General features: G+C 41.0%; 1 protein-coding gene; it reads left to right on the top strand.

Annotated features, from left to right (window-relative positions):
* Positions 1–11469: 11469 nt before the first annotated feature.
* GSBLH_T00002761001 (uncharacterized protein) lies at positions 11470–12475 on the top strand (the record flags this gene model as incomplete). XM_013041259.1 has 1 exon in its annotated part: positions 11470–12475. The coding sequence occupies one exon, from the start codon at positions 11470–11472 to the stop codon at positions 12079–12081; it is 612 nt and encodes a 203-aa protein (XP_012896713.1). The 3' UTR covers positions 12082–12475.
* Positions 12476–13252: the final 777 nt, after the last annotated feature.

The following is a 13252-nucleotide window of genomic DNA, read 5'->3' as shown; positions in this document are numbered from 1 at the left end:
ACAAATGGTTCTCACAATATGCCTCATTATTGTATTGTGATTATCAAATGCTGATTCCATATTGACTTGTTCGAATGGGATCTAATGATTTGAATGATATCAATAATAATGATAATAATGATCAGAAAGAAAGAAAGAAAGAAAGAAATAAAAGTATTGTTATGCAATACAGTACAACGATAGATTCCAGCTAATCCAATGATCGAACATAATGATTTCATGAATCTCGATCGATTCAATTGCAAAACAACCATTGAGACTACAATGTGTTTGAGTGATTGTTCCATTTGGATTCGATCGAATCAATTGTATAATTCTATCAGTCGATTGGATCGCTATCAATGAATCATTCGATCGATTCTATATCATTGATAATCGAACAAATACAAAAACAAAAACTAATACTACTACTACTACTAATAATAATAATGACGAGGATTGATGGTTGAATACTCATCATCAATCTGATTCTGATTCTGATTCTGATTGATCGATCCTATCCAATCATTCTATTCATGATCAACAATACCAAAGTGATCTAATGGTATTCAATATGCTGAAATAGACCGATGAATAATGTGGATGATGATACAATCATAATGATAATAATGATAATAATGAATGGATATTGAAAACTAACCAAATACACACCATTCATTCATTCATTCATTCATTCAATCGATCAATGGATTGAAGAACCTTTCTATTCTTATCAGTATTATTGAGTATGAATGATGAATTGATTCTTTACGATATTCAACATTCATTTGCATTTTGAATCAGCTATCTTTCATCCATTGAATGAGTGAATGAGTGAGTGAGTGAATGAGTGGTTTGTGTGATATTGAAGAATACGACATTCCATCCAAATATCGAAATGTGAAACCACGATTGATATTACTACGAACTACAACTATCAAGTATCAAACACATCCGGTTTGATTCCATTATTATCAAATTGATAAATCCATGTTTTGTGACTCATTGATAAACAAACAAACAAACAAACAAACGATAGTTGGATTGATTGAATGGTGAATCCAATATGATTTCCAATGCTATTCAATCGGATTCTATTCTATTCTATTCTATTCTAGTTTCATTTCCTTGTTTTATCCATTTCACCTCTATTTGATTCTATTCTATTCTATTCTATTCTATTCTATTCTATGTATACAGTGATCGATTCCTATTCAATAAGTCAAAATCAATATCCTAATTCAATATCAATCATTGTATTGTATTGTATTGTATTGTATTATCTACCGATTTAACAATGGATTCACAAATGTGAATAATCATCCAATATCAATCGATTCCAACCATTCCATTGTGTCACTATCAAATCCAATCTTATTATTCATGATGATTATGATGATGATTATTCGAAGCAAGCAGTTTCCTATCAATATTGAACAAATCCTAGTTCAAACCTATTCAAACCATCATTTGTATATTATTATTATTGGTAGATTGGATTCATCACTTGTGAATATTCAATATGTGATCATTGGGTCATTGATAATAATAATCAATGATAATGATGATCGAAAACAATGATTGATTGATTGATTGATTGATCGAAACAACAATCATAATTCAGTATCATTGTTAAAATGGTAAAGAAGAACATCATAATAATCAGGCAGGATTGATATTTTGATAATTATAGAATCATGAATTGTGATCAAGAATCGGATTCAAACAAACAAACAAACAATCAATCAATCAATCAATGGAAATGTTCCTATACAATGACGAATCACTGAACAAATCAAATCAAATCAAAATTATAGATTTAATGCTTGATTTAGTGGACAAGATCAGCGAGAATGGAAGAAACATCTATGAATCAAATCAAATCAAACAAACTATACTCGAAATTGATTTCGATCGAACTTCATAGAATGGATTACCAAACAAACCACCAGGTAGCTCGACATTTTGAAGATTTGGAATATCTAAATACTATCAATATTCAATATTCAGAAATACTTTCCAATGTCACTACACGAGGTTCATAGAAACTACCATAAACAGAAGTTATTGATGTTAGATTTGGAAGATCTACAAAGCAAATCATAACCAATCAATTCATTATTACTTCGAAGTGTCAATGAACTTGAATTCGATGGATTTCCATGAAGTGCCCATCCATCGAGTTGAATGGATTGTAATGATGGAAGATCTACATCAATCATTTCATTCGAATTCATTCAATACTTTCAATTATTGTTGATAAGGAATAACGGAATGCTTCATTACCTAATGTAATGGATTGTAGATTTGGAAGATCTATGCATCATTCAAATATTCAATATCATATCAATACCTCGAATCACAAATGTACTAGAATAGAAATTGCATGAACCACTTCCAATTGTACCAATTTGAATGGATTGTAATTGTGGTAGATTTTTCAATTCAAAGTCTCCAGCAAAATCACTGAAACTCCATTCACCAATTTGAATGGATTCCAATGATTCACAATTCAATATGTGGAATGATTTTGATTTATCATTTTCATATCCATACCAATTCTTTTTCTGAGTAAATGAATTGCTTCCGATTTTGATAGTTTTCAATCGATTCAATCCATCGATTTGGAATGTTTTCACTGATCCAAAACATTCATCGCCGATTTCGATAGATCGTAGCCACTTAAAACGCTTCAGATCTAATGCATTCAAATCGTTACAGCAATTCGATGAAATCGTCAAATCGGTCACTTGCAAACTCACATCGGTCCATTTTGTAGATCCAGTGACGCTGATTCGAAGAGGAGCAGGTTCTTCGCGTTTTATACCCTTCTTGACCCTATTCCACCAGTGTTTTGTTGTAGCTCTTGAAGAAGAATCGGATGTGGCATGAACAAAAGAAACAGCAGGTTCTTCACGTTTTGGAGCAGGAGCAGGAGCAGGAGCAGGAGCAGGAGCAAAAGCAGGAGCAGGAGCAGGAGCAAAAGCAGGAACAGAAGCAGGAGCAGGAGCAGGAGCAGGCACAGGCATCGGAGCGGGTTTGGGTTTGGGTATGGGTTTGGGTTTTGGAGTTGTGGATCGAGTGTACCATCCATCATACAAATCTCTTCCACTCACTTCCACTCCATCTTTCCATTCCACTTCGCGAGTAGCAATCCGAGTTTCTTCATCGATCCAGTATCCTCGACCATTTCGAAGAAACGATTCTTTCGATTCATCATAATCGAATTCACCCACATAGAGGGGAATTCGATTCGAAGCGGTTGTGTTATTCCCGTTTCGCTTGAACTCAATCATAATAGTTCCCTCGATCTTGCGGATGATCTCCACCAGCTTGTTACCCTTCCAGATCCCTTCGAGCAGCATGGCACCCGTTTTTTCGTCATACGCGATGCCCCATCCTTCTCGTTCTCGCTTCTCGTTAAATTCACCGTGATAAATCAGGTGATCACTCGCATGCGAATAGATTTCCATACGCTCGCCTCGGACGTGGTTTATTATACGATGAAAATTCTTTCTGTCCCAGATTTCGTCGAAGGACTGCACAAAAGCGACACGTCCATTTTCAAATCGCGTGAAGTCGCCGATTGCGGTCTCGTCCGCATCCACCTCGTAATACATTTTCAGTATGCCATTTTGGAATAGGCAAACATTCCCAGCTCTCGTCAACGTGTATTCAGCCTCGTGATCGCCTTGATAGCATTGGAGGCTATACTTGTAGCCTCCAATAGTGATTTCCTTTGCTTCACCAAGCGTTATGTAACCGTCCAGGAGAAATTCGCTTCCCTTAAGTTCTTGCATTCTACCTATTTGGAATCACATATCCTTAGCCTCTACTCTTTGAATTCGTAATTTGCAGCCAAATATAAAGAATTTATGAAGAAAACAGAGAGATCAGTTTATTTCCTTACACCTAAGTATTCTTCATATTTAAAAATTATGATAGAGTGCTACCATATACACATTGGATCCAAGATTTCCAAGTGAAGTACTCACTTGTGTTTCGCATCATTTTGTTCACATTTTTGTGGTTGAAATAGTTCGGAGGTATAGATATTTATCATAATAATAATATCAGGATTGTTTGGAAACACTCAGAATGGAAAAGTCCATTTTGTTGTCTACTATGTCTGTATAGGTTGTATATTTATGATATCATAGTGAAATCGTGTAATGAAGCAAGGATTTGGTTGCTCACTCCACTTTGTCTAAATAGTCTATATTATCATTATTATTATCATTATTATTTCGATAATCCAATCTATCCATCCATGATTCTAGCCAAATCATTTTGACTTGGGAATGGTTGGGTTTGAAAGCAATTAAAACTAGTAAAACTAGTAAATCAAATCGAATGGAAATTGGTTTTGATCCAGTGATTTTCACACAAAGAACCTATCTTCGCACATCGTTAACCATTCACTCCATTTTCTATCATTTCCTTATCCTAAACCAACCAACTAACTCTAAATACACTTTCTTTCTTTCTTTCTTTCTTTGTTTCAACTATCAACTCACAGCACTCTATTATTATTATCAACTAGAGTCGTTTGGTTCCTCGTTCTGGATTATTCTGTTCATGTTTCTAAATCATTCCAACACCCTACACACTCTAAATCTACATTTTCTTTCTTTCCTTCCTAAACACATTTTCGATTCTCATTCAAATCCTACAACGCTTCAACCATTCCACATCTCTACAATTCCATCCATCCATCCATCCATCCATCCATCTTCCAAACCAAACACCGCAACCATTTCTCTCTTTTTCTTTCTCTCAGCAACTGCCAAATCGGTCTGGATCGTGGAAACGTGGAAACATCGCGACCCACGGCGCACCAGGCGTGATCGACGAGGTGGGCGCGGATGAGCGCGCCGGTCACGTCGTAGGCGAAGAGGAAGCGGAGGCGGAGGGGCTGGGTGACGGAGACCACGGTGGCGTTCTGCGCCCAGTTGGACAGGAAGAGATCCAGAGAGCCCGGTCGACTCTGCACACCTTCGTAGGGAGCCACGGACCCCACCCCATCGCCCACCAGATTCCTGCTCACCCACACCCACACCCAGAGCGAACCGGTGAGCGAGGAGGTTGGCTCGCCGTCCACCACCAACACCCAACGAATTCCGACGTGGCCATCGTGGACACTCCGAATTGCCTGCCCATCCACTCGGCACTGCCCACTTCGCTCGGGACGCACTCCAGCGTGTAGGAAGTCGCGGGGATCCCACCCTCCAACACGTCCCACACATCGCGTCCCGCGAGGAACCAGACGGTTCGGCGGAAGGAGGAAGGAGGAAGGAGGAAGTCGCGGGAGCGCGAAGCTCGCACGTGGCGGTGCAGAGATCATGGAAGGATCCGGTAATCGCCATCGCACAGTCCCACTCAATGCCCTCCGCCTGATTCCACACACACCGCATACAGAACCGCGGGGATCTTCTCTTGGCGAGAGAGATACCCGTTGAACGCGGTCACACTCAGATAGATGGGCGCGTGCTGCACGCTCTGCACGCTCTGCAGGTCCAGGAAGCAGTTCGTGCTGGCGACCTCGCTCTCGCTCTCGCTCTCGCTCTCGCTCTGGATCACGGCCATCGACGCCATCCACGAGCGTCGCACCACGTAGTACCGAATGCTGGCGCCGCCCAGCTCCGCCGGCTCTGCCCACTGCACGCGCAGCGAGGTCGAGGAGAGCGCGGCCACCTCGAGGTTCTGCACCGCGCCGGGCGCGACGACATACGCGGCGAGGGTGATGGGAGAGGAGGCCTCGGAGAGGATGGAGCACGCGGCGGAGCACAGCGCCACGCGCACCCAGTAGGCCACGCACGCATCGAGAGAGAGAGAGCGAGAGAGAGCTCGGGTTGCTGGACGTCGCCCTCTTGGAGGAGCGCGTCGGCGGCGAAGAGCTGGGAGTGGGAGCCAACCAAGGCCTGCACGAAGAGCTCGCACCACCACCAGACCCAGCGCACCTGCGTGGCTTCGAAGGCGGCAGCAGCACGACGGGCGCGGAGGGAAGCAGGGAGGCAGCAGCACGACGGGGCGGTAGACGGAGAAGGACGCGAAGGCGGACCAGGAGGCGCCCTTGCGGACACGCCAGCTGATGGCCATCACGCTGTTCACAATGGCGCCCGCCACCAACACGGAGCGCGTCTCGAAGAACTGGCTCTGCACATTGCTGCCCATCAAGGCCATCCATCGGGGCTTCATCGGAGATGCCACTGCTCCAGGGAACCTCCATCTGCACAGACACGCTGCGCTGCGCTGCGCCTACTCCACTTCCCTCATACCAATCGCGCTCTCCACAATGCGAGCAGGCCACAACCGAACGCCAACCGAACGCCAACCGAACGCCGGCGCGGGTCGAGAAGGTCGCGATGAGGGTTTCCGCGGGGAAGGGGAGGCCGTTTCGGGACACCAACCTGTTGGCATTGATGTAGAGCGTGCGTGCCTTCGCAGAACCGCGGGAAGGAGCCATCGAAGGCGAAGGCGAAGGCGAACCCAATGGTGTAGTCGGAGATGGAGATCGCGGTGGTGGGATAGGAGAACGTGGCCTCGGCCAATTCAAACACGATGTGGATGTTCATGGGCTCGAATGGGTCGTTGATCACCTCGCCCACGCCCACATTGCTCGTGCAGTACATCGTGGATTGCTTCCCATCTCCCATCGTCCACAGCGCCACGTCCCTCGCCCCATCGCCCGCCACGCAGCGCAGCGCAGCGCAGCGCAGCGCAGCGCAGCGCAGCATCGGCAGGATGGGCTGGCAGGAGCCCGTCCCCTATCGATCGATCGATCGATTCCCACTGCTGATAGGCGTTGCACCCATCCGTGATCATGCCCCACTAGTCCACATCGCACTTCGTATCCAACACTTGCCCCAAGTGCCCTTCCGGCTACCCCGCCGCTTCGTCCGCGGGGCACACCACCGCCACGCACCTCACCTCTCTTCCATTCCACCACTTCCCACACGCCCGCACCACGCACACCTCCACCTTCCCATGCTCCACAGACCCACAAATGCAGAACTGCACCGTCTTGGAACTCGCCTGCTCCCACTGGCCATTCCAGTTCACTCGGCTCGCATCAATCAGAGGCGAGGACCGTGTCCACAGCAGTTCGCATACTCCGCCTTCTTGTCCCATTCTCCCAAGTTCCACACACGCTCCGCTTCTACAAACCTACAGCTCTTGCTCCCATAGTTTGCCCTTTCACTCATCGCAAATCCGTTCTCTCTACCACACTCTACCACCTCACAATATGAAAATGAAAATACGAGAAACAGAACAGATATCCTAGGCAAGAACGTCGTGCCTGTACCAGATACCTCCCACGTTGCAAGTTATCTCCATGTATCCGCGGTCCCACATGACATGAATGGGTTCGCCACGTTGCACAGTTTGAAGTACAGAAATTCCTCACTCGGAACACACTCCACACAGCAAAAATGGAACCAGGGTCCACCGCCATTATGGTATTGAATGCGTTCACGATGCATATCTCACACACACAGTTTAGTCAAAGTAACGATAGCACAGACTACACTAGCTTCTTCAAACACACCAACTTGACGACAGAATCCATCCCAGCTACAATACTTACACTCCCACAACACAACACACAAAAACACATAGAAGTCCGAAAACAAAACAAAACAAAACAAAACAAAAGACAGGACATACAAGTCCAATTCCAAATTTTGAATACATTCAAACCCAGTAAGACGAAGCTAATAGCTTTTATTGTAAAACAAATGATTTCAAAAATACACAGGAATTGTGCAATTGTGAAAATAGTGTTGAAATTGGGTATGAGTGGAAGAATAGATTTCGAATAGGGAGGGAGTTGTTTTTACTGTGAAGTGGAAGGAGATGAGTGGAAATGGAATATTGTGGAATGAATAGATCGAAGAGTGTTGTTTCCAGTGGAAGCGTTTTGTTTTTCGTTCTATTCATTTGGAATTTTATCTAGATGGGATAGAAAGAAATAGGGTATGTAGAAGATGATGATAGGAATGAAAATGGAAAAGCTAGCGATAAGCAGTTTTTGGGTTATCATTTATAGTAATAATATGTGATATGTGTATAGTAGAATCGAATAGTAGAGTTTGTGAGAAAGGTGGGTGTGTCGTTGAAGAACTGAGCAAAATAAGGTAGAATACATAATATATTTTATACGAACAAATAGAGATATATTCATATTCCACTGTTTCTAGGTTTTTCGATAGTTGGTGTGCAGTTTTTGTCGTTTTGATGCACTCTGAACCTATCAGAGTTTGTTATATTGCTAGAGAATACTATTCCTTATTCTAACCCATATAGTATCCCCCACCTGTCAAATAATGCAGAATATCTCCTATTTAAAGGAAGGATCGAATTGTACACCACTTCAATAGGGATACAAAGTGATTCACAATGTTGTTCTATTACGAGCATGAATAACAATAGTATACATAATACTTGCTGTTTGAGTTGGTTGATGAAAGTGAAATGCTTTGGTTCCCAACTCATTAGGATGAATAGAATTACTCACTAATAGTGATATCAGTATTGTTGATGATAAAGCTGAAATCCATAAGAATGGACTCTATGGGAATGAGTAGTTGTCCAATATCAAGCTGTGAGACATATCTGGCTGATTTGTTGGAGGCAACAATCAAACTATTACTTTTCAGATATATAGATATATGTATATAGAAGATAGACATTGATATCTATCTATCTACTTGAATACCTTACTGAAGTTGTGCTTACAAGATATCGTGAATGAGATGTACACATTCGAATTCAAGGAGATCGGGCGGTCATTCGCGTCTGTCAGTACCCAATCAATGGAATCCAGGTTCGATTGTTCAATCACATCGATCGATAGGTTGTCCCAGGTGGTCATGTTGTTCAGTCCCATCGATACATGAATCAGGTTATCGATCAGCGGACTCTTGAGACCGAATGTTTGAGCATTGATACTACTGTACACTCGGATCACACTCATGCCATTCGTGATGTCGTAGGGTTCCTCTGGGTATTGACACCTCGTGTGGGGATGTCTCCTCATCGATTAATATCACTTGATCGGATGGTACGTTGTGCAACACGAAGTCGGTATAGAGTGACACAAATGAGATGTATCACTGATCGAATGACAGAGAATTGTCCAGCTTCACTTCCTTCTTCGTAGTATTGCCGAACACTTCCATCATGGAGAACTAGTTCATCGGTAGAATTGAGGAAGGCACTTGATCATACACATCTTCGATCGTCAACTGGAGTTCGAATTCGCCGTTCAATCGCATGATATTACCATCCATATCGCGGAATAAAAACATCAATCCGGCTATCATCGGAATGCAGATGTTTTCCATGGTGCGGAGATAATTAACCTCGGGATCGTCAATGATCATTGTGGTGAGCAGGTTGTTGTTCTGGTTGGCAATCTTCAGATCGGAGGAATGCACGAGAGACGAGTACACTTGGATCACTTGACGATTTCGCATGATATCAATCACGTTCGATCCATAGAACGAAGCGGGTAGAATGACCATTTGTCCTTCCAAACCGAGGATTTCTCGAATGTCAGGAGCATTGGTGAGATCGATGGTATGTGGGTACTGGATATAAATACACCCATTACTCGAAGCCTTCGTAGATATCGAGAACATAGTATCGGTCATGGTGTTGAGGATGGCAATGATTTGACCGATCGTGTAGTATCCAGGAGGAATCGTTAGCTCCTCGTCATTCGTGTTCGTGACCACATTCGTAGAATCCACGTTGTTGAACATGACTTGATTGGGTGTGAACAGGACAGTCATAGAAGTGATGTAGGGATTCTGATACTTGTACGAGTTGATCCATTCGAACTTGCCTTGACTAGGTGAGCCTTAAATGAGCACGGAGTAGTGTATGGCTTACTCTCTTTACCATAGTAGTTGGTAATTGGCGTGGTTTTGCGCGAAAATTAGATCCCTGCCGACGTGTGGTGTCATGATTAGCCCGGATTCCATGGAAAAGAATGGCAGAAAAGCATATTAATACTGCCGACAAATGGTCTATAGTTTTATGGTAATTTTGGCGCGAAAAAGGCGGTCATGTTTTTTCGCGTAATACGCTCCAATTATTTACTACTTTATTATTACTATAGATGCTTGCCTCTCAAAGTAATAGAACCTATAGCATTCAAATAGTAGGCATAGAGATGAAACATGAACACTCTATTTTTTTACCAGTTATAAGCGTAGTGATTGTGACAGCAATAAGTTCATTTACTGAACTGCGACAGCCATTTTCTATTTTTATACTGTGTTTTCATGATCTTACAGAATACAGATATCATTTCTGATCATTGTGGAATAGACAAGGTGAATTACGACCATTTATACTATCTACACCACGATTTTATTAAACTTATACATACTCTAAAGATCGTAGTATCATTGCACCAAGTTATAATTTCCATTCTGTTTTTCTTTCATGATTGCTTTGTTCTGATTTGCTCAACCTTAAATTCAGTTGATGATTTGAATTCTTAAGAGTTCTATTCATAATAGATATTTTGGGAAAGCAAAAATGAAATCGTGAATTCAAAGCTATCAAAGAATCATTTCCATCAGAGTAAACAAAGATTGATTGCATCCGCTAATGATTTGCAGTTGAATTACCTTTTGATTACTACGAGACACTAAAGGTTTTGATCACTTTCAGTGGAGTTAGATCGTGTACTGATGATATCAGTAGTAATGCTATTTCACCATTATATCTCCTTATTGTTGTGTGGTATATTTGAGCAATAGTTCCTTATTCTATGAAGTAGATATTGGCAAGTATGGACTCATCATATATGACCAAATAAGTATTTGTCAATACATAATTAGTAACCAACAGTAAATATCTACACTGGACACTACTTAATGCACATTTCCACTGTAATAATACTACACTCATTTCAGCATATTTCAAGTCCAAACCTTCCATTTCATACCACGAATAGATAGCACATTCTAGCTATATGTCTAGTCTCTGTTCACATATCATCACCCATTATTGGAGTATTCACTATTTCGTTCACAATTCCACTTGATATCGCTCATTAGGGTAATTCAATGCATTCACTGTTTCTTTCATCAATAATACTTGTGAATTATAAGTTGCAGGGAGAATGACCTCAACTTCTTAAAAGAAATACTACACAAGAATGAAATGGTTTCAGTTGGATCTCATCACAACATTAAAAACAACAGAAAACGAACTATTCACTCCATTTTTCTTCAGCTACAAAGTATCCGATTCTGTATTGCTAATCTATTCTACTATTCATTCTATTTTCGGTTTTCAACATAGTGATTCAAAAACTATTCGATTGTCGTATATTCACAATCTTTGAGAAAAGAAGGGAGTTTCATTCATTTGTTCCCAACCTTTTCTTTGTTCAAAAATGAGCTATCTTTCTACATTAATATTCATTAATTATTTATTTATTTGTTTATCTATATTTACTCAAGTTAAGAAATGCCCGTCACGATTCGTCAAACTGCTCCCAACTTTTGTTTGAATGGAGCTCAAGGAACTGAAACCATTTCTAATATTTCGCTTGATAACTACAAGGGAAAGTGGGTAATTCTGTTGTTCTACCCCATGGATTGGACTTTCGTTTGTCCCACCGAAATATTCGCTTATAATGATGCTGCGGACAAGTTGGCTGCAGTGAACACTGTGGTGCTTGGAATTTCTGGAGATTCTCCTTATACTCATTTGAGTTGGTTGAAGGCATCCCGTTCTGAGGGTGGACTGGGTGGTCTTATCAATATTCCGTTGCTTTCGGATGTGACTCGTGAGACGATGAAGAACTATGGAGTATACAATGAAGATAAATCGGGTTTGGATTATGCTCAAGCTTTCCGGGGATTGTTCTTGATTGATCCGAATCAGAAAATCCGTCATATTTATATAAATGATAATGGAGTTGGTCGTAGTGTGGATGAAACGATCCGTGTGATCAAGGGACTTCAGTTCAGTGATGAACACGGAGAAGTCTGTCCTGCGAACTGGCACGAAGGTGATAAAACTTTCGTTCCTAACAATGCAGGAATCTCGAAGTTCTTGGTGAATTTGAAGAAGTAATTATGTATCTGTAGAATGTTTGCATTTCTATTTGTTTGAATACACAACACAAGTACTATTTGTTCTCTAATGCAGTTGATACAGAATCAGAAATGTAACTCAAAATATGTGAGTGAATGAATGATGATAAGAATGTGATATTTAAATAGGTAATTGAATAATAATAAAATGAGAACGGCCATATCTGATGGAAAGCGCCCTAACCCGTCCGATCTAGGAAGCTAAGTCATCACGAGTCGAGTTAGTACCAGTGTGGGTGACTCGCTGAGAAGTCTCGATGCTGTTCTTTTATTCCACTATTACATTCTATTCTACTCCTCTCCACTCACTCACTCATCCAGTATTTATGTTAAACAAACCCATCCTTTCTATTCTCTAACTTACTCATTATTAATCCATTTCATTATTTGTTGTCAATCATGTTATTCTAATGTACGAATTACACTGCTTTGATGTTATTTAACATTTTCCTTTGCATAAAATACAAAGTAAACAGTGATATAACCATGATTCCATTTTCGCTTTTTAGTATTTGAACTTCATAAATGAAGGCAATGAGCTTTAGTCATTATGATGATACTGTGGATTTATTACATTTTTCGCTTAAAATGTATCTTATCGACTGTTGATTTGTAATATCCTCAGCAGTTCATTCTATGATCACGGTCAAACTCTCTATGCTTATTTCCTTCATTCCCTGCAACCAAATGATTTATAAAAAATACAAAGAGAAAATAGATAAAACTGTCGGATTGTCGAGGAATCAAGCATCGCATTATCACATATTACACTTCTTCTGTTTTAACAATCTAACTTTATTTCTTAAAACATAATCGTAATCAATCACATTCCTGTACTATTCACACATATATTCTTTCTCTTATATTATTAGTCATCTGCGTTCTGTCCCTATTGATTGTAAATCATTAAAGCAAGCTATTATTTCAAATTCATTTTGACCATTTCAAAAAGCATCATGCCAATTCAATGAGTTGTACTTGGGTAGTTGCTTTTTGTTGAACAAGTCACAAACAGAAGGTAGTTAAGTGAAAGAATGCTGAATATGATCATTTGTCTTGTACTCAGCACATCATTTTTTTGAGTTGTTATGGATGATGTTAAGCGATGTGTTTTTGCTATCAACTTTATGTACATTTGGTTGATAGTACAT

This window comes from Blastocystis hominis, assembly GCF_000151665.1.
Source record: "Blastocystis hominis, Singapore isolate B (sub-type 7) whole genome shotgun sequence assembly, scaffold_2".
Classification (NCBI taxonomy): domain Eukaryota; class Bigyra; order Opalinata; family Blastocystidae; genus Blastocystis; species Blastocystis hominis.
Note: the sequence above shows the minus strand (reverse complement) of the source record. Positions and strands in the feature narration are given on the sequence as shown.